Below are 23,429 nucleotides of genomic sequence, written 5' to 3' on the forward strand. Positions count from 1 at the left end.
ATTAAACCAGTACCACTAAAGATATCACAAATACACAGAATTATTCAGTGGCAGTAAATACAATCAGTCAGCAACAGCCCCTTCCTAGAGGGTCCGCAAGTAAGGACTTTCTTCTACAGGTATAGAAATAACAATATTCTGAAACTTGGACAAGACAATCAGTAAAGTCCATTTGCTGCCCTAAAATGCCTTCTGTATTAGACTGGCAGTTGTGGGGCAGCTGTGAAGCAGTGTGGCTAGGCAATACAACTGATTTATAAATAGGAAACTGCTACCTTCTTGAACAAAATTAGAGGCAACTGCTATAAGCATCTATTATCAGTTAAAAAACACCCCACTAATCTAGTTCCACCAAAAAGCTATGGTGGCACTAAAAACCTTGTATACAAATCTAGGAGCACAAAGGAAAAATTACGTAAGCTACCCTACACCATATATAGTGGGCTTTTGCTTGACTACTATTATTCTCTTGAAATTTGGCCTCCCTCTTTTTAGTCTAACACAGAGCTGAAAGTCTGTAGCAATAACAGCAGACTACCTAAAGGTAAATCACTGTTATTTTCTAGTTTCAGCTAAAAATGCTGAAATAAAATTTTTAAAAAATTAAAACTGACAGGACACAATATCATGATCTGCCATTTATTGGAATCTGTCTGTCACCTTATGGACATATTTATAGGATAGGCAGACTGAAGAAACATACATATTAGAGGAGACAGACAAATATACACATTTCAATAAACTGGGAAAAAGATCTGCCATGATCCCATGACCCAAAATAACACAGCTATCACAAACAATTAAAAAGAACTACATTTTGGATAAAAGCTGTTTTCAAAGTGGACAATGAACTGCTAAAAAAAACCCCTTAGCTACATCAACCTAGTACTGCAATGAAATATAAATGAAATACATTTCTACTGTATGAGGTGAGTTACTGCCTGAAGACACAGATCTCTAATAGCTCAGAAAAAGTAATATGGAACAATTTTTCTATCGGAAAAGAAGAGTCAGTAGTACAGTTCTTTAATAAAAATAAGAGGAATGTTGGAAGTAAAGTTATTACTTAGCCTCTCATTAAAATACAACAATTCAGGAAACTGAATAGCAAAGCTACTAGACTTTCTGACTGATGACATGCTCATATAATATATACGTGAAGATAAGGACTTCTGACTGAGTTTACTAACAGCAACTGTTTACTGTTAGTTACAAATTACCTATGACTTTTTTTGTTTTTCAATGTATGCAACAATGAATTACAAGTCAGAATGAAATGAACAAAAACTTTAAAATACTTTAAAGCTGTGTTAGGACAATCTTGTTCATTCACCTGAAATACTAAATTAATGCTTTAAAAGTAACAAAAAATACCTGAAAAGACAGTATCTACTTACAGGAAAATTATCTGTTGCCTTCTCCCTGTCTGAAACAATTCAACCTATCAAGTCACAAAACATTCCAAGTGTCTTCATGTCAGCAATGTACGTGTTATAGTGAGAAAAGAACATATAGGAATTTAGGACTACATCAACACGATAGTAGAGAAAGACAGCAAATCTTTTATCAGCCAAAATGGAGACGTGTCAGCTGGAGTCAACTGCTTACTAAATACAACTTTTCATTTGCACCTTCCTAGACAACATGAGGATATTTTTAAAACCACTGTGAATACAGAAGTTTCACTCCAGGCTTTAACTGTGACTATTGGTTCAAAAAAAAAAAAAATTTTTTTGCTTAGAAAACATGCAACTCATGTAAGACAGGAAGCAGCACAAACAATCCATTTATTTAGACAATGCAATTGTTCATTTCTAAAAACAGTGTAATTATAACACTAAACAGTCAGTGTTCGCGGCTCTGTTCTCCTGTTTCAGGACACAAGACGTTTATATCACATTGATGTTGGACAAAGTGAATTAGGCACATTGAAAACAAGTGGTTTCACTGCTCTCACAGATTGTGGCTAAGTTTCTTCTCTTCTCATTGCTGAAAGTTTATCCTCTAATAAGTAACTCCCACGACATCTTGCAATAGGAAGCATTCATGAATGAATGCATTAATAAAATGTTTCCTATTGCAGGGCCCACTGGGAATTCTTTATAATACTTGTAAGGAGTTTACAGACCTTCATTAGCTACATAAAAAAAAACAAATTTGCTTTTTCTGAACATACTATTCTGGCCTTTTGAAAATATCACAGCAGACAACTGAACACTAGAATGAAACAGAGCCAATGACCCTGTATGTACTCACCATGTACCACATGCTTGGCCACTTGGGATCATTGAAGTAAGTGGATTGGGTACCACCAGGTTTATAATCTCTCTTTATCCTTCTTTTAACCACCTGCTGTTGTATCCACTCCACCTGCCAACCAGGAAAACATATGGTAAGTGTTAGGGTTCCATGGAGATTATCAAGAAATGTGTGAAATCTTGGGAAGTTTTCCATTACCATAGTCCAATACATATTTCATGTTAAAGAGTTCATTTTGGCAGTATGAGCGCACAGCTCACCTTGGCATACTGTTCACTAAGGAATACGTCCAATTTAGTTAGTGCTACAGATCTCCCTGAACAACTACTCTCATCCCCTGCTAGAAGGACTTCATTGGCTATCATCTTTCGAATGCCATTATTTTTATTATTTTTCATTATTAGACTAGTGCTTCTTTCAAATTTATAAAACCAGTGACTTTTACAAAACATAACAGTCTATTATAATAAGAAATTAATTAATTTTCTGACAGCGTGGTGTTTTTTCTGTTTTGGTTTCTGTTTTTAATTTTTATTTAAGTCTGTTCCTGAAAACAAAAACAGTCAGTAAAATATTCAAACATTTTGCTTAACTAATATCTAAATCACCTTCACTGCTTGGAGTGAAAAAACAAAATTCAACTGTATTTTTAGCAGAGTGATTCTTTGTCAAGATTCTCTCACCCAGGCATCCTGGAACTTTATTTTATACTAAGCTATCCCCAGGGAGAAACAGCTGGGTACTGAGCAACAGGTCAAATTACAACAACAATAAAAAAAAAGAAGCTGGAAACAGGAAAATAAATATAAGGGTTAAAAATCTAATTCTGAAAGTTATATTCTTGTCTGTCTGACACCTCTTCAAAGATTCATGACACATCCAGAAAGGGCGACACCAAAAGTGACATCAACCTTAGAGCAGACAGGACTCTGCAGTCATCTCTGCATTAGCTATTCTAAATGGGAGCTAGTTTCTATAAATGTAAATAATATAAACTATCCACAGAGAAACCCAAGTTATATTTACACACATCTAGCTTCCTGACAGCTCATATTTCTGCTGAATTGTTTCATGGGATATAACCATAAAAATTCAATTCACCTCTCCCCAAGCAAGACAGCCATTTCCTACTATCAGCCAACTCTGCACCTTTTATTTGTGCTGTTTATGAATATCCGTGTATTCACACAAACATACAAATATACAAAAGAAGTTTACTGTCAGCTCACGTATTTCTTTGTCACTTGTCAGAGATGGTATTAATGTTTTCCCTTAGCAGGCTCATTTCTCTACTGTACATCCACAACTCAGCTTCAAATCCTTAGACAGACATAGGTCCATTGACATTAACAGAAATTCTGCTTGAGATCCATACCATGCCTGCCTCTGCCACCTCTACCATACCACTCTGGCCTCTACTTCTTGGTCACATGAAAATACAGGAGGACATCCCTGAATCTGGCATGAGAGGATTCCTAAGACATTCCTTATAGATGTTGGAAAGGCTTCATGACTTTCTTTATAAAGAAGAAATGAATTTTTCCCCTGCCCAAGAATTAACTTCAGGGTCAAGAGTATTCTTCTAGAGAAGAAATTATGCAGTTTAAGAATACAGACTATCAGGTGGTGTTCACACTGAAATCCATTTCTCTGTTAAATCTTCTAGTAACAAACATAGATCTCTTTCTGCTTCTAAGAGAACTGAGAAACTAGATAGTGTGCCTTTCTTTCCTTGTTATTGTGCTTCTCTTTCAGCTCAGGCTGAAATCCATCTTGGTGGATGCCCTCTCGAGAAGCCGAGAGCTGACTGCCCCCTTCAGATCTTACATGATCCAGAGGCCCCTTCAGCGGGAGCAGACAGCTAATCAGTCTTAGGCACCATTTGATGTAACAAAGTCTGGAGGCCTGTAAGATGCACAGAGCATATCTGGCCAAAGGCCAAAGGAAGGTGTCGTGGTTTAGCCCCAGCCAGCAACTAAGCACCACGCAGCCGCTCGCTCACTCCCCACCAGTGGGATGGGGGAGAGAATCAGAAGGGTAAAAGGGAGAAAACTCGTGGCTTGAGATAAGAACAGTTTAATAACTAAAGTAAAATAAAAATAGAACAGTAATAATAATAATAATAATAATAACAATAATAATAATAACAAGTAATAATAGTACAATAGTAATACAAAGCAAACGATACACTCTACAATTGCTCACCACCCTCCGACCGATGGCCAGCCCGTCCCCCAAGCAGCGATCGTTGCCCCCTCCCCCGGCTAGCTCCCCCAGTATATATACTGAGCATGACGTCACATGGTATGGAATAGCCCTTTGGCCAGTCTGGGCCAGCTGTCCTGGCTGTGCCCCCTCCCAGCTTCTTGTGCACCCGGCAGAGCATGGGCAGCTGAAAAGTCCTTTACCACTGTGAGCGCCACTTAGCAGCTACTTAGCAAGAACAAAACGTCAGTGTATCCTCGACATTGTTCTCATCCTAAACCCAAAACACAGCCCCATACCAGCTACCAAGAAGAAAATTAACTCTATCCCAGCTGAAACCAGGACAGAAGGACATCCAGAAGATTTTGGTAAGCACTAAGCATTATGGCTGCTTTAAAGTGGGATCAACAACCCTCTTAACTGGATCTCGCCTCCATGAAAAAGGCTGATTTATAACTGACTTACAATGCACCCTACTTCCTTGTCACCTGCTGCTAATACATGCTTTCTTTTCCAGACCCTCACAATAGAAGCTTGTTTTCCTTCAATGTTTCTTTCCTTGCAGGTAGCCCAGTCCTCCCAACACATCTGAAGCCAACTGAGAGGCATCCTATGTACCATTTGACCTCTGACTCCGCAGCTGCCTGGATTGCCATAGGTCATGGACTGCTCTTCTTCTGTTACTAGTATGTAGCAATCAAGGACAAAAAAGCTTCAATGGGTCTGAATAAGGAACCATGTTTTTCAGGGCTTATACAGATCCACCTTCCAAGCCTTATTATGAGATTTGGGTCTCAGTGCTGGAAACATTTTCAACTGAGTGAGGGGTCTCAGGCTTCTATGCTGCAAGAGTATTTATTGTCATCTTGACTCATCCTTAGCTGCAGGAATTAATCACATGAGAATGTTACCACATTGAGAAAATTGTTTAAGTCAACAAATTTCAACACTGCACAGGCCAAGACCACACAGAGCACACCAAGCCATGCATGGTAACTCATTATGAAAACTCATTTATATCTTTAGTCTGCAGGGAGGAGTTACAAACGTCTACCACCAACACAATCTGAGGATCTGATTAAGAGTGTCCACAAAGAGAAAACAATGAGATAGACTCAGCAGAAGAGGATTAAACTTTCTACCACTGCTACCTCTGATTTAGATGCATGAACATTAATGGAAAAAGGTAGTCACCAACACTACTATTGTCTAGAGGAGCCGTAAATCAGACACCCAGGGCACCTAATTTGGCATTAGGGACTCCCGTGCATCAAGGGTCCTATAAGAACTACCATTAGCAACTGTGAGAAGTTTTTGAAAAACATCTTTCTTTTGTAAATAGAGACAAGGGAGTGTAAAATATTCCAGGAGCCTGTGCAACATGCAAGTTTAAGCAGAACTTCAACAACTTCATACCATTTCTATATGGATAAATGAAAGGGGTTTTCTCAACAAGACAAATTGCAAAACTCTTCACTGTGAAAATATGTTGTCTCCATTTATTTACTGCCTATTCAGCTGCAAATATCTGCTAACCAGTAAATAAACATAAAGGCAGCATAGTACTTGTGGAGACTGATACATGCATACATTGATGCCTGAAAAAAAGCCCAATTAATTAATTTTCTCTCTGTTTGCTTTATTCCAGACAACTTTGTCAAGAAGACTTATCAGTTCTTTAGTCCAACCACTCATAAACACTGTCTCACTGCACAGTTCCAGTTTATTGTATATATGTGGGTTATTTATGTACATGCATATACTTGTACAAGAGCTTGTATCAACTGAGTTAATCTGCAAGCATGTAGTATAGTAGGCGGTTAGATTTTAGTGAGGTATGGATAAATATTTTTCTGTATCTTATCTAACGCCTTTTAACAAAAAAAAGTAAGTGACTGTACTTCAGGTTATGTATCTGTTGCAGGGTCTGCCCCTATTAGATGCTGGATGTTGTCCATAATTCCTATTTCCTCAACTCCTAGCAAAGTTAGGGGAAACATATGAAAGAGTAATTTTGCAGAAGGGCTGTGCAGCTTGCATGATCAGACCCAAAACCAGAAAAATAAACTTCTCGTCTTCCCATAAGACCAAATGACAATTTTATGTATGCATAAAATTACTGTAAGTAAAATAGCCATTTGATTTCAAACAAATACAGAGAGGGGTAAATTATATGCTTGCCTGAGTATGCATATGGGAAGACAGTGCAGGTAGCTCTCTAATGATGGAATGGAATGGAATGGAATGGAATGGAATGGAATGGAATGGAAGAGAAGGGGAGGGGAGGGGAGGGGAGGGGAGGGGAGGGGAGGGGAGGGGAGGGGAGGGGAGGGGAGGGGAGGGGAGGGGAGGGAAGGGAAGGGAAGGGAAGGGAAGGGAAGGGAAGGGAAGGGAAGGGAAGGGAAGGGAAGGGAAGGGAAGGGAAGGGAAGGGAAGGGAAGAGAAGAGAAGAGAAGAGAAGAGAAGAGAAGAGAAGAGAAGAGAAGAGAAGAGAAGAGAAGAGAAGAGAAGAGAAGAGAAGAGAAGAGAAGAGAAGAGAAGAGAAGAGAAGAGAAGAGAAGAGAAGAGAAGAGAAGAGAAGAGAAGAGAAGAGAAGAGAAGAGAAGAGAACATTTCAGTTGGAAGGGACCTAAAACAATCATCTAGTCCAACTGCCTGACCACTCCAGGGCTCATCGGAAGTTAAAGCATGTTATTAAGGGCATTGTCCAAATGCCTCTTAAACATTGACAGGCATGGGGCACCTACGACCCCTCTAGGAAGCCTGTTCCAGTGTCTGACCACCCTCTTGGTAAAGAAATGCTTCCTAATGACCAGTCTAAGCCTCCCCTGGCACAGCTTTCAACCATCCCCACTCATCCTATCACTGAATCCCAGGGAGAAGAGCTCAGCACCTCCACTTCCCCTCCTCAGGAAGCTGTAGAGACAAATGAGGTTGCCCCTCAGCTTCCTCTTCTCCAAACTAGACAAACCTGGTGTAAAACATTAGGACTCACTTTGAGCACTACAGATATCCACACCAGTGAAAGGGGAAAGTCAAAATGACCATTCCCAGTCAGTGAATGTGCACTGCCATGAGGAAGATGGTACAGGTTCCTGGAAAGAGTAACCTAAAACATAACAACATGCCTGATCACAGTCCTGATTATAGCCTTGTCTGTTAGATTTTTAGCAAACACCTTATGTTGAGATCTGCTTACTAATTGTTTTTATTCTGAGGATGTACTGATACAGTCATCTAGAATATAATTAAAAACATCACAGGAAGGCAATTTTCTCATCTGAGAAGTCAGTGCATAAAATCTGGTTTACAGAAAATATCATTGCTATATAAAGAGAATAGCTTACTCCACTGAACCACAGGGTTTGGAGGTTTTCTCCAATAAATCAACAGAAAAACTTGCCAGTAGTCTTCAGTTTAAGTTAAATTGTACAAGCACTGGGTTATACTAATGAACACAAGATCAAGACTCAGCAGTTATTTTAGTATTCTGACATATATTTCCTTTGAGTATTTTATGGGTATTCATCCACATGTCACTGTCAAATCACTGGTATGTCTTGGATTTGTTTGATTCTGTAAGAAAAGAGCTCATTTGTATAAAAATATTTTCTAGTGTCCACACTTTCTAACCCAAAGGCCTTGAAGGAAAATCTCTGGAGTAATTGATTATACAGATTCCTGTTTCTTACCAAAAGGACACTCTATGCAAACAATGAGGTGCATTTTAACATTTCCATAAAGTCACGCTTACTGAGGGGGAACAGTGCACATTTTCCCATCGACTTCAGCTTTGAAAGTTCCATTTCCTGAATGTCTAGAAATCAAAGCCAAGCCAGATTGGAGACCAAACTATTTTAAAAAAATCATCATTTCCAGTCTCCTCACTTCAGCACTCCCAGGGTTGTTCTGTGCACGATGTAGCTCTTCTTCATAGACCTGCATGGAACAGTGCTATGGCATAAAAGCTGCTCTGAGCTAATTCAAGCATACCACTCTTTTGTTCTCTTTAGTGCTAAAAATGATAATGAAATGTTATCTCTGTGTGAAACAAAACTACTTTCTACCATTTTCACTCTCACTGATTCAATAGAATTCTTGGGAAAGAAGCCCCAGGTAAGTATGCTGCAGTAAAGACCTCATCGAGTGTAAAAAGCTGTGAAGAAAAAAGTTTGAAAAATGGAAAAAAATTAATATGCTGAAAAGAATAATCCACCAGTTTATCAAAGCAGTGTGCTTTTTAACATACAAACACTAGACACTGTTGTGAAAGAGTACTTTTCCAAATATATCATTGATTAAATGATTGATTAAAACTGTGTCAAGTCCAGTATGTGAAACTGCCACTACTACAAAGCAGAACTTACAGGCAAGCTGAAGGTGTAATCGTTTCCATTTTGAGGAAAGCATGCATGGGGGAAAAAAAAACCACCCTAACTCTGAAGTACGTTATACATTTAATACCAGAATCTATAATTTTTATGTTGCAGAATTAAACATGAAGGTGTGGGTCTTCAATCTGTAATGAAGAGTTGCTGAAGGTGCCACTCCCAAATGTAATCGTGGATTTATCCCTTGTACTGCCATCATTCACCTCAATCTGTCCTACGCCTGTAAGAAGAAATTAGAAATTCCTGCTCAGGTAACAAGAAAGCAGGTGCCACAGGAACACTATAGATTAAAGAGAAAAAGAGAGAAAAGTCAGATAGGGGACATGGAAAGTATCGCCAAGCAAGCAGTGAATCTGTATGGAGCCAGGACAGATGAGCAAAAGGGGCCACACTCATCATGTGGGAAGCTGGCACTGGACAATATTGCAGCACTTTTACTTGGAGTTTGTCTATAGAGGAATTGCTCTGGGCATCCTCCCTCCCCGTGGTGATGGTCTCACGCTGCACCTGGCACACTTCATTCTTCACTTACCTAAAGACCCTCAACACTCACATGCACATGAGTTCTGATAGACCAGGCTGAAAAAGGACAGGAGTGAGGCTGGCACTCTCAGAGACAGAACATGAGACTGTCCTTGGCCCAGAACAGGCCACAGGAGAAAAATCATTCTTACAGTTCCTACTCTAGAGGGAAGGGACGCCATCCAGAGGGACCTTGACAGGCTAGAGAGGTGGGCCCATGTGAACTGCATGGCGATGAACAAGGCCAAGTTCTGTTCCTTGCTTGGGGCAATCCCAATCATGGATACAGGCTGGGTGATGAGTGGATTGAGAGCAGCCCTGCGGAGAAAGACCTGGGGTATTGGTGGATGCAAAACTGAATATGAGCTGGAAATGTCTGCTTGCAGCCCACAAAGCCAATTGTATCCTGGGCTGCATCAAAAGAAGTGTGACTAGCTGGTCAAAGGAGGTGATTCTCCCCCTGTACTCTGCTCTCGTGAAACCCCACCGGGAGTACTGCATTCAGCTCTGGGGCCCCCGTCATAAGAAAGACATGGACCTGCTTGACCAGGTTCAGAGGAGGGCCATGAAGATGATCAGAAGGCTGGAGCATCTTAGACAGTCTGAGAGAGTTGGGGTTGTTCAGCCTGGAGAAGAGAAGGCTCTGGGGAGACCCTATAGCGGCCTTCCAGTACTTAAAGGGGGCCTACAGGAAAGATGAGAAGGGACTTCTTAGCAGGGACTGTAGTGATAGGATGAGGGGTAGCAATTTTAAACTGAAAGAGGGTAGATTTAGATTAGATATTAGGAAGAAATTCTTTACTGTGAGGGTGGTGAGACACTGGAACAGGTTACCTAGAGAAGCTGTGGATGCCCCCTCCCTGGAAGTGTTCAGTGCCAGACTGGATAAGGCTTTGAGCAACCTGATCTAGTGGAAGGTATCCCAGCCCATGGCAGAGGGGTTGGAACCAGATGATCTTTAAGGTCCCTTCCGACTGGAACCATTCTATGATTCTATGATTCTAACAAAACCAGTATGTACCTTAATTGTCCCATCATGAAATTTTCTGTGACACAAGCTCTACTTAAGCATATAATTTGACAACACTCTCTTTTTGCATTTCACGTTGTAATGAAAACAAGAAGTCAATAAATTTGGGATTAAAGTGCATAGGAGGATATACCAATATCCAAGGGCCATATCCTGGTTACTGAACAACTGTATTTGGCAATGCAGGAGGGGCGACCAAGACTGTTGGCACACCTCCTGTTGTCCAAGTGCAGAGTTACAAAAGTGAGACCCCCAAAAGCTGGACTATTCAGCTTAAGAAGAATTTTGTGGGTGTTTTAAATTATAATTAAACACCAGTCTATTCTCCTAACCTATCAGTATTCTCTGACTCGCAGTAACAGCAGCCAGTTTGCACTATAAAAATAGATGAAGACAGTTGGGTAAAGTAGCTGTTGACATAGGTCAAGAGCATGGAAAATTATTGCAGATACCATTTCACAAACTGTAGGGGTCTAAAGTTGGATAAAAAGTCAATGAATCCAGCAGCGCTAAGTGATGCATTCTTGCTGATTGACAAAGTGCTTCTTCAGCAAGGGTCAATGACAATCCACAATCAGAGCCGTTATCATAATTATGCTACATATTCTGAAAAAAGCAAGATAAAAAAAGAAACAGATGTTAGGACAGGCTGAGGAGAGAAAAGAAAAGCAGAGGAGGAGAAAAGGCAGCAGAGAATGCTTGAAATTACCACTTAAGCCCAAAGAAACACATCTTGCACAACAGCATGGCAAGCTACCGCTGATATGAATTAAGTGGTTTCCACCTACTTTGCTACATACAAGTAGTCCATTGCAGCACTACATCCATACTTCCACATCCATGAGGTACAATGATCCACAGCTGTGCATTTTAACATATCTGAAATGCCCTTTGCCTTTCCTCTGCACCCTTCCCACCCCCAGAGCTCAGAGCTCTCCACAAATATCAATACATATCAGCCTACAATTGTGTGTGGCAGTAAAGTCTTCTTCCTGCTTTAGGAGCAAGACTGTAGAGGAATAAGTTGGCAACAGAAAAGGGCACAGCCCGGCTAGTGGTGGAGATGCACAGTCTTTGCCCCAAGGCAGTTTATTAGCAGCCAGAGCTGCTAGGATGGACAAGCTTCACACTAAAATTCTGGAGAAGCTCAGCGCATCTGCTGTTGGCCAGGACTCATGTCCCACTGGAAAAGGAAGGAACAATGAAAGGCAAAAAGACCCACATTTTCTCTCCCTGGGGACGTCTCTGCAGGTTTTCTAGTCATAGGTGCAACTATAGCAACTGCCGAGCGAACGTAGCCACGGCTTCGGCCCAACCTCCCCTCTTGTGCGCTGTACCACAGCAGACCACAGAGCAGTTCAAAATTACAGGATGAAAATCACACAGCAGCTTTGTGGCAGAGCTGAGAACAAGTTCCAGGGAGCCTGGGCTCCTGCCTGGTGGCTTCCAGCAGCACCAGCCCCAGCTGTCATAGGCAAAGCATATCTCAAGCAGTTGGGGATTTTTCCCTTCCTCAGATCTGAAGTGCCCTTACCAGCTCAGATGCTCTGGTTCAGTTTCCAAAATAACTCAGCCTCGGAAAAGTGAGGAAAAATCTTTGCTGTACCAGCTTAAAAGTAACTCTTATATTTATACAAGGTACTTTATCATTTATAGCCACAAGTCATACAACTCACCTCGTAACAACTCAAGAGCTACAAGGCAACACAATTTAAAAAAAGACCTCTAACTGATAGGTCTGCTTGGTAGAGTACCTAAAGCTCTGCTTACACCATTATATACAACATTAGTATATCTAGCCTTGGGACAGTGTAATCTTCTAGAATTTCAATACACCATGAGGATTAGTATTAATATCACTCTGAATGCAATCTGATATGTCGTAACTCCATCTAACTTAGGCCTAAAATTGCATCTTCTTAATGAACTGAAAGGCTGATGCTAAATCCAGTATCCACTAGGGGATAAAACTTTAAGCTATCTAAACTTAATTAGCTTTGGAGTCTAACATCTGGCAGTTGAAATATCTTGGGTTTTATGTTTATATTACTGTAGCAATGATGATATATGCTAAAAAATACTGTAGAAATTTCTGATGGATTTTTTTTCTTTTCTTAGGCTAGTCCTACTACTCTCATCATAAATCATTTAAGTCCTTCAGACATCTGCATGGGCTAATTTAAGATGGCCTTAAATCATTTACTAAATGACTTCTTAGGAAGACGAATCTCTCCCATGGGGTCAAATTCAAATGTCAAAAATACCAGTGTAATTCCAAAGGTGTTGACTCAGTCAGGGGTTTGCCATGGCTTCTATTGCCATAGATATCCACAGCAGTTCAGCAAATCCACTGAGAATTAGTGAAACAGTAAAAGTATTCCATAATTAAGTGATATATAATATCCAACAGTGGTATAATGATCTTGCCAAAGCAAATACTTCTCCTGGGTAGTCTCTTCACTATCCAAAAACCCCTTGAAATTGTCCTCATACAATATTGTTGCTCTCTACAAAGGAAGAAACTATCACCTACTACTCAGTGTATTTCCAGCACTTTTGCTTAATGATGCTCTGCCAACAAGGAAATCTTTGACATAAATCCGCCACAGAAAAATTCAGTCACAAAGCATATATTAAATATCGAATTGAGTAGTTTTCTGATCAGAGTACTTTAAACCATAGGAAAAGTTGATCCCATTTGGATTTTTTTATTTTGTCTGCATCACTATAGTAGATCCCTAACCATAAGAAAAGGATCAGTTATTTTTTTCCAAACCTACCCTGTTTATATTATATACTTAGTAGGTGTCTAAAATTCAGAATTGAGCCAAAAGTGCTTATATCAAGCTTCGGTTTTAGAGTTTTGAAATATTAAAAGTATTTGGGTTTTGCTCTTTATGGAAGTATCAGTGGCATATTTTACACCACCTCATTTCACTAGTTCTTTGGCATTTCAGATGCCTTTGTAGCACAACTTGATAAATACTCCTATTTCTTTCACGGCCAGCATGTTTGTCTCTGATCTATCCCTTCAAATCAAGAGAGGGGAATCATTAGCATTGTCTTCTCTGGCACAAACTGTAGTGAAAAAAAAACACAAACAAAAACAGAAAAGGGAAACATCCTGTGTCCCTTTAAGTCATTGCTGACTTAATCTCTCTTTTCGTCAGCCTGTGACCCAAGCTCCAGCATACCTTTTTCTGTCCTGAACTCCAGTCTTGTAGCTGTCAGTGAAGTTTGCTGCTATTAAAATATTGATTGCTGCAGCTATTAAACATCATCACCATGTGAAATAATCTGCGAAAGGCTGCCTGTGAAAGACACATATAGCCAGCCTGAGGAAACATTGCAGTCCAGCCCCCCAGGCAAATGAAAAAGGACTGAAGTTTCTTTTCCTACATTCAGTAGGCTGAAGAAAAGCAAATGTTTTTCCAACTGAAGTACTGTTCCCACACCTCACAAATTGCTGACAGTGCTTCCAGTGAGGTGGTATCTCTCAATTTCTGCAAGTCAGACCACATAAAAGCTGGAGTGATGCTTGATTAATGTACCTGCTGGTTACTGCTTTTATTTATTTTAAAGCCCTGGCTGAAACAAGGGCAACATCTCAGCTTTGCAACTCCTGGATGGTCCCTGTGCACATTCTGACATTAGAAATGTGCCAACAACAGTCACTTAGTTACAGATTCATTTCTCTGTGCTCATAATTGACAACACTTGTCCTATTACAAATTGAGAAAAAGAAAATAAAGAGCATTATCTCCATGGCTATCATTTATACAATAGACTTTTTCAACTGCATATACTAAAGCTTTTCAGTCTCCAATTGAACCACTTATATGAGGTTGCAGTGTGGTCTCTACAGTCTTGCCAAAATTTCTGTTATCTATGTTTATGTCATTCGATAGCAATCTTTATGAGTTATTTCTGCTTTGTCTTCTGTTGGGATATATGGACTTTAAAATGGCCTCATACAAATGTGATTCTGTATATGATTACAGGCTATTAATATTCTATGTACCAATAAAGCCTTTTTTCTTCTGATTAAGACAATCTTCAAATGGGCAAACATGTATCGTCCGAAGCATACAAACATAAGCTTTGTTTGATATAATCCGGGATGTGCTACAGAAGATGTCTGCTCTTGCCAGGGAAGAGATTTCAGGAGCTTCAAAAACTGTTATGGCTTTCATAAACTTTCCTATTAGTACTGTTATTATATCTCTAATCATCCATCCAGTTCCTTTACCTGCTGATAGGAGCGACTGAAAGACAAAACTGAACTCTGGTGGATTAACAACACATATTATTATCAGATAACAGCTTAAAACCACCTGGATGGATTTCTACTATTTGTCACGACAGTATGAAAGTCAAAAGAGATGGTAAGAAATCTCAGTCTCTCACAAAGATGACAGTATTAAATTACCTCAACACATTCTTCAGACTACCTCATCAAAGTGTATTTGGGCTCATAAAATGACAAGTGAGTTTACCATACATCTGCCCTGAGCAGGGTTGCAAATCTCACTGCTAGCTTCCTGCATTCAAGGCAAGTGAAGCATGTTGACACAGCAAGGACCCAGGAAAGAAGCCCAAAAATGATGAAAAGAAAAATAGATCCACAGGGAAGTGGTTCTAGGAGGTGTTCCTAGCTGAGGAAAGGGAAGTTCATGGGCATTTAGGTCACGGTGTCCAAACACATATGCAGGTCATCAAACTGCTATAGAGGAGTATTCTTCAAACTCACAGAGAGTTATAGCAGTGTGAAATGGCTAGAATTGAAGCTAGATAACTTATCTGAGCCAAATAGCTCAGATAAAGCAAAAATAGAACATCTTAAAAACTTCCAGAAACTCTCAATTGCTGGCAGTGTTTTAATTAAAATTGGAAGATTTCTAAAAGCTATGCTCTGCTTCAAATAGAAATTAATTCTGGTGAGCTATATGACATCTGGTCAAACATGGCTTGACTGGATGACCACAATGTTTCCTTTGGTCTTACAGACTATGAGTCTATTGGCAACTTACTTTGGAGAAAGAGCTTCTTAGGAACACCCTGGAAAATAGAAAACTGTTTAGAATTCAGAAATTCTAGTTTTATCATATGATCACACAAAGTTGTTATAACGGCTACTGATGAAACAGTGGATTGACTCTGAGTTTGGTAAACATACCTAAAAAGAAATTTTTAATTTGGATCCTTTACCAAAGCAAAGATAAACTGATATTCTGGCCTTTATATTTATTTAGAACTTCAGCATCAATGGGAGTGACAGCATTTACTCCCCCTCAAAAAAGGGGGGGGAAAAAAAGTCAAACAATAATCTAGGTTAAACACAGCTTATGTAAGCAACAGTCAACACACCAATGCGTATCACTGCTTTAAGTGGATTATATGGAAAGGATTTAGAATGAGTGTTTTATTCTACTAAAATGTTGTTTGTATTCATAAAATGCTCTGTGTGACATCAAGAGAAATACACTTCCACAGAATAAAATACATAGTACTTCCTGTGCATTTGCCATTTGCAGAAGTTTTTATTCAGCTGTCAGCATTGTCCCCATTTCACAGGTAGGGAGGCAGAAGCATGAAGGAGCGAAGTCGTATGACAAAGGCCAGACACATTCAAGCAGCACAGCTGTGAACAGGACATAGCTGCTTGGCACCTCCTCTGAGCCGTTAACACTTGCAGCTCGAAGGATGGTGAAGATCTGCTAGAGTGAAACAGATCAGCCAAGGAAAATGAGGGGCTTTCCAGTGACATTGACTTTTAAAAATGATCCTAAAAGAAATGAGGTTGTTACACACAAAAAGCTGGGCAGGGGGGAGATTCTTTTGCTTTTTTGGGGGGGAGGGATATCTTTCCAGCTCCCTGTCCCTGACTTTAATTACCTGTTAATAATGCTAGATATGACAAGTTATCTATGTGGATCATGATTTCACCATTTAGAATAGCTGGATGAGATAACAACCACTAGAATTAAACATTATTGTCTTGCCTGTCAGAAGCAGGCAGACAGATGCATAAAAATGTTGATGCATTACATCAGGAACATCCATTGCTGCCAGAAAATTTACCAAATGTAAGGAGGGGGGAAGACCTTTAATCCATTTTTCTAGGAATATCCTGCACTACAACCAATATCATCAGTATCAGATGAAGCTGGATCGCCTCAGGAAATGGTGTGTAGAAGCTGTTCTGTGACATTCCTAGACAATCTGCTCTGAGATGCTCCTTTCCAAAATGTGTTTTCTTTCAATCTCTCCCTGCCACCCCCCGCAGTGTTCTGGCATTTGGCCCTGCAGGATCAGCTTCTTCCAGAATGGTGCATGTTTCCCTAGTTCAAAATTAGGATGTCTCCACTTCCTCCTCTTCTGACTCTTTCTGATATCCAGCAATTTTATAGCCCAGTAGCCAAAACAGCAATTTGCCATCTCTCTGCCACTAGCAATGCAAATTGACTCTAACGACAGCAAAAGCACACTTAATAAAACACAAGACCATTGCAGCTGTCAGAGCCGCTGTCTTCCCTGGAGAGCTCTTGGAACACAGATTAACAATGAAAGGGCTAATTCTCCTTACCTTTTTTTAAACATTTAGTTGCCCTATCATTTTTCATCTAAAAGCCCACTTTGCTGCTAAAAAACACAGGAGCGTGTACTGGTTTACTGGAACTGTAAAGAAACTCAAATGTTATTAACACCTACTCGCATCCCTGGACTAAGGATTGCCAAGCAGGTTCCTTTATAACCCTGTGCTTTTACATGTTTATAACTGCTATGATGAAATAGTCACTTTACAGGTTTAAATTTCCCACACATAGATTTACCTAAAGTGCTTTTGTCATTGTTAAGGCTGAGCAAAATCCATTCGCAGTTCCTGAATTGTAACACCCTTTTCCTTTTTAGGCTGCAAATGGGTTTTCCTTTTTTTTTAACATAGCATTTGCACTTACAAAATAAAGCTGCAGAAGCCTGTGTGATCCGGCTGCATATTCACTGTATGTCACTTATGAATGGTCTCACTTGGAATGAGGATGAGCACTCCCAGCTTGCATGGGGAAAGCTGACCAGGCAGATGTGCCGTTAAGCAAGAAAGCAACAGCCATGTGTTTAAAAATCCTGACAGAGAGCTGCTGAGAAAATCTTATCCCAGAATGGAGAGATTTTAGAAAGCATTTAGATAACTCAAGGTACACAAGATGAATCTAATGATGCCTAATTAAGTTAGCTACACAGCATGCCACACATACCTTTTACACTCTCTGCAAAAGTGTCTGGGATCTCTACTAGTCCCTGCTCAAATCAATTGCCAGCTGGAGAATCCCATAGCATGCTGCACCATACTGGAGTGTATGCTGCCCAAGTAATTTCTCCAACCTTTACCACCATGGTTGTGATGCTGAAGTGTCCTCTGATAAAGCAATGGATGGACAGAGGTTTTTTTTCTTCCTTGTTTTTTTTTATTTCATTAATGTACAGTCAACTTTGCAATTATGCTACCTTGAAATGTTCTAATACCTAAAGAGTATAAGGTAGAAAGCAAAACAAGTATTTACAACTAATTAACTATATCCTAAGTACTTTTATTTTCTAAAGTAAGATGACAAATGCTAAAGCCAATGTTAAATTTGCAGTTAGGTCTAGTAAGACATTTTTCTGAATTTATCCATTGCTGGGATTAGCATTGCAGCTCCAGTAAAGATCTGTCTTCACAAGAAAATTGTGACCACTATCACATATGAACGGGTTAGATTTATCCTTTAAGATACGTAAATATAGTTTTTTGTTGAGCTTCCACTAGTGACTGTGAAGGGAAAGCATGTACAAAATTATTTTCCCTAATTTGTCCTCAAATTCAAGAAATTTAAGAGGTATGTTACTTTTCGAATCTTAAATCTTAAATTGTGAATGTAGCACAGTATAACATGCACTTTCAGAAATATTTGTTCCCTACACAGCAAAAGTATCCCCTGAAGGGAGTTTTCCTCTCCATCACTCCTAAGGAACATTTCTATGTATTTCTGAAGGTTCCTAAACAAATTTCTGTAACAAGATATAGACTACAGTCACAAATGTTGCCACTAATCCTAACCTCTGCTTGACATGTTTACTGCAAAGACAATGCATTTTAACAGCAGAACACACACTATGATGCAAAACCCAAGAAGTCCTGTTGGCAGGAGCCTGAGATTCACCAAGTGCAGAGAGGCCAAAGAACAAAATTTCTCAAAAGAAAAATCCCCCATGTTTTTAAACAGGTCTCAGCTAAAATCCAGCTACAATCCAGCTCATTTTTTGAAGTCTTCAAGACTTACTATGTTCAAGGCACATGCTGCTCTGCAAAATTCAGAATAGATTACTACTTTTTTTTTTTTCCCCTTGATAAGAGTTTGTCCCTTGCAAAGCCCCAGGCTATTGCATATATGTAGGGTCTTTTGCTTAGGCTCCAAATACATCAAACTCAAGAGACCAATGCAATCTGCTGCATTTTGAATATTCTTGTCTCAGAAGATTTTAGCTACTTCTCTGAGAGACGGCTGAGTCTTTGACTGCCTCTTTAGAGTCAGCCAACATCTTTCTCATTGACCATGAAGTCCAGAGACCATAATAGCAGCTCTGCCGCAATCTCCATAAACTACTGAGTGCTGGAATGGGATATCTGACAGCTGGTCTGACACTGGGCTTCTGTGATGTTGCAATAACTTGCTAAAAAGGGTGGGGCACTGAAGTTTTTCACAGCACACTACTAGTCAAAATCTTGACCCAACTCCTTGCTATCCTGTGGTCTTCCAATTTCCCTGCCTATCTCATTACCAGCTTAAGAAAATAACAATATGAGAATAGCAAGAGAATGCAATCCTGCTGAATAATGTCTTTTTCATTCCTCAAACCATTTGCTACACTAATTAGGAAGTGAGCCAGTTAAAACCTCTCGACTAATCTCCAGTTCTTGCCCAAAAGTTAACAGTGAGATTGTCATTGCCAAGGAGTTCTGTAAAATTACTTGGCAACCAGAAAATTGGAATGTTCTGAAATCTAATATTTCTTTTTAATGCACATGCAATTAGCAATATCAAGGGGACAAAACCCCTTTGAGGCAGGCACTAACAATTGGGATAATCATGATGAAATGGAAATATAAGTGTAAATAATCAAACAAAATAATTTATTTCAGGAAACACTTCCATATTCCCTGACAGCGGATATTTTCCTTTTCTAAAATTATATTACACCGAATTCCTACTGGCCATTTTTTGGCTTTTAGTAGAAAATATCAAAAGGTAATTCCACTAGGAAGCTTTAGTGATTATTTATTGAGGGTTTCTTTAAGTACTAACAGAAAAGTCAGCTATCTCGTGATTATAGAAATAGAATTAGACATTAACAAAGCTTTTATTCTTCACAAATAAACCTCAGTCCCATGACAATTAACTTCATTAAATATTTCTACCTATTGTAGATAAATGAAGAGAAATTACTATTATACAACAAAATTTGCTGACTGAAGAACAGTTACCTCCTGCTACAGCAGCACTGGATTTGGTCAGTACAGTGCAAGGGGAAGGCCATGTATATTCACATGATACTGTCTGTATATGCTCTGGATTAAGCTTTTCATCTTCAGGTTACGGTCACCCAAGGCTCAGTTTTGAGTGGTTTTGTGTCATCCACAGACCATGTGCCAAAAAGAAACACCAAATTTTAGGTTGCTATTCCTCAGAACTATTAGATATTTCACCCTACCTTCTCAAGTGTTTCAGGTATTGGATTGGTGCAGACAAGGGAGAAACCTGCTACAAAATGTGGCTGCAATTCCACTCCATTATTGCTCTATGCACTGGGGTTTATCACTGTGGTTTTCCTGTAGGTCTAGGTATATTGTGAACTGCAGTCTAGTCCATACTGGGTCACAAATAAAAATAAGTCTGATGAATCCTCAGCATGGTAAACTTATTCTTGATTCCTGCTGAAGCAACACAGACTTCCCAGGGATTTTTGCTGATGAAGAATGTGGTTTAAGCTAAAATTAATACACCAGGCACCCCTATAATTACAGATTTCAATCACCATTAAGCAAACAAAATCCCAACCACCTTTTGCAAACTTTACAACAACATGACAAGCTGTTAGAACAACACTAATTACAGCAGCATCTAATGCTGTTCTTTGTCATCGAACAGCAACTTCATGTCTCAAAAAGCCCTGAAAAAAGGTCCAAGTTGTAGGACTATTTGCTCATGTTTACGTGAAACTTTTTAATGCTCTGGAGGCAGGTGCTAAAGGAAGATGTTGCTATGCCCTCTCACACATTGCGATTCAGTTCATGTCCTAACTCACCCAGCAACAGGCTCCTTGGAAATAGCAAGTCTGATTCTTGATTTTGACTAAGCTAAAGATGGAAGGATTGCTCATGTAAAATCTTTTAGAGGCAATTAAATAAAGGGTCCACAGTGGTAAATATTGCATTACTAACTAAAACCTCCAGTTAAACTCTGAACATGGAAAACAGCATGACAGTTCCTATTATTTTGCAACCAAGTAGAGTAGTATTGATTCTTTGTCCTCTGAGTGCTTGTACAGATTATGGCTACCCAGGCAGACATCAGTAACTCACCTGGTCCCAGTGTTTAACTGTTGTGTTATTATATTTGGCTAACAAAATCTTTTTGTTCAGTAATGAGGTTTAACAACTTAACACTTAGCATTGCCAATATGAAACACAACCTTACCCGTAACAACATTTTCATCTGAATTTCTCTAAGCTCTAAGTCCATGATGCAGGCTTTTAAAAGCCTGGGCTTTATCACTGTAGTAACATTCTTCATTCCTGCTGAATTTTGTGCCCCCTGCATTAAATCCAAATTGTTCAAAGCTTTATTTTCTCCTTACTCAACCTCATACTGCAATCTTGGAACATTTACATTCGTAAATAATTGGAAAACACAACTTGACGACAACCCTCTTAGCACTGAAAATTTTAACCCTCCTCTCTATTTGCAATGAACAGCCTGATCTAGAGTGATCCCAAAGGCACACTCCAGGAGTAGTGGCATACTCCTTGCCAAAGCAAGACCATCACCTTGTGGTGAAATCCATCTTTTCCCCTACTCTTTAGACGGCCATCTCCCGTATCAACCCGGGATATTATTTAGTAATATGAACTGGTGCAACTACATAGCAACATGATGAAACATGCTGCTCCAGTTCTGCTCCTCTCCGCCCTCTCACGAACATCCAAAATGTCCTACCAGTAATGAGGAGAGGATTCTGGCATTACTTTCCTATCCTCTAAAGGTAGCCCAGATCATTTGATGTTGTCTCATCAAAGATACGCTTGCCGCATTTTACATGTGGCTACCACCAGTTCTGTTCAGCTTGTTATGGCAAAGATAAGAATCTCTCTCCCCCTGCCCCCCGGTACTAACGTTTTTGTATCACCAGGTCATACAGATCTGCTCTATGTGTGGTTAGGTGAGGCTGGGTAAAATGTAAATGCCTGGAGTAATGTTTCCCCAGGTATTCTGATCCTGGAGCAGAGGTGACAAAGGCATGACACTTCGACAAAATCCTGGACAAGCAGGGTATCTTGCTGAAATTAGGTAGCTTTACTTCTTATTTCAGTGGGATTGAGAATGGAAATCTCTCCATTTCCACAAGATGAGTGAACCTGACCCATCAACCAGGAGTTGAAACCCCAAATAAACTTACCTAAAATTAATTAAAATTAAAAAAGATGAGATGTCATCTTAGTTGAGCTTGATAAACAAACATTAATGCTGAAAAGTGTTTTCCCTATTAGTAAATGTGACACTTTACAGGAACTTGAATTATTAATTTTACATTTTTGAGCATTGCTACGGGCCACATGTCTTTTTCAGATCTCCATTGTGATGCAAAGCACTGGGGACATCATAGGCAAAATGCAACAAACTTTCGTTCGTATGTACATCAATTTGAATATATTATCAATCTAAAAACTGCCTTTTATTACCTTAAGAATTATGTTCTTCTAGGATTATTGCTTTGCCATTTATGCTACTTGATTCTGTGGGATATTTTTCACCATATGAGTCACAAATTTCATTATCACAGCCCTTCACTACAAACTCTTAATCTCACATAATAGTCCAGTATAAAAAGACAGCTTTCTCATCTATACTGTCCATTTAACTTTTGTGTATTATTGTCATGCGTAGCTGCTTCAACTCTGACATTTCATTGAAACTGCAATCTCTTCAGTGATAGAAAAGCTCCACTTGATTTTCCTTATGTAAAGGAATACATCGTACATTGATGTAAAGTCTGACTTACAGATGGAGGTTGCAATCATTCTTTGCAATTTTTTCCACTTTGTGACTCTTCATTTCACCACTGCAGCAAACCCAGAGGTGTACCACAGCTCTTTATTCCCACCCTGGAAGTGCTGTAATAGTCTGATTTCAATAGAGGGCCTACTGGCAATAAACTCAACTATTTAATAGTTGAATTAGAGCTTCACGACACCTTTCAGCCTTGGACTGATTCTGTCCACCTTCCAACTTCCTTTTCGCTCCTGTTCCCATTGTTTCATGCATTGTAGTGTCACCAAAATAACTTTGCTGAGCAAACTCTATGGAGCTTAAAAAGGCTCTCGATTCATGGTATGGTGCTTTCATTGTCCCCTGCCAAAGGCCAACCACAAGCAGCGCATCAGCTGGAGAGAGAGGAAACCTCTGTAATATATTTCATTCAACGCTTAACTTTGAGGCATAGTACTAATCTCTGCTTTGAATCCACAAACTTCTCTCATTTCTTTGTTTTTCTGTCAACACATAGAAAACACTATACCCAGGCCTAGAAAAGATGCTGTGGATAAAGCTGTGTTTCAAATTTTCTACATGAAAATCTATGTTAGGGATATTAAAGCCTCATTTGGGCATCTCTTCCAAAAACTACTTAATCCATTTCATATCTAAATGACAACACGTAGCAGCTAGGCAAGGATGTGGATGATAATGGACAAAATTGCGTTACAC

At 39.5% G+C, this 23,429-nt stretch overlaps 1 protein-coding gene across 1 annotated transcript in view; it reads right to left on the reverse strand.

The window, feature by feature from the left end:
- PCSK5 (proprotein convertase subtilisin/kexin type 5) overlaps positions 1–23,429 on the reverse strand; it is a gene marked incomplete at its 5' end in the record, with an annotated part of 193,704 nt that overhangs the window by 140,672 nt on the left and 29,603 nt on the right. Inside the window, one exon of the mRNA XM_082335751.1 lies at positions 2,257–2,370. Coding sequence (XP_082191877.1) covers positions 2,257–2,370 — 114 coding nt within the window. The remainder of the gene's footprint in view (positions 1–2,256; positions 2,371–23,429) is intronic.

This window comes from Platalea leucorodia (genome assembly GCF_965183815.1).
Source record: "Platalea leucorodia genome assembly, chromosome: Z".
Classification (NCBI taxonomy): domain Eukaryota; kingdom Metazoa; phylum Chordata; class Aves; order Pelecaniformes; family Threskiornithidae; genus Platalea; species Platalea leucorodia.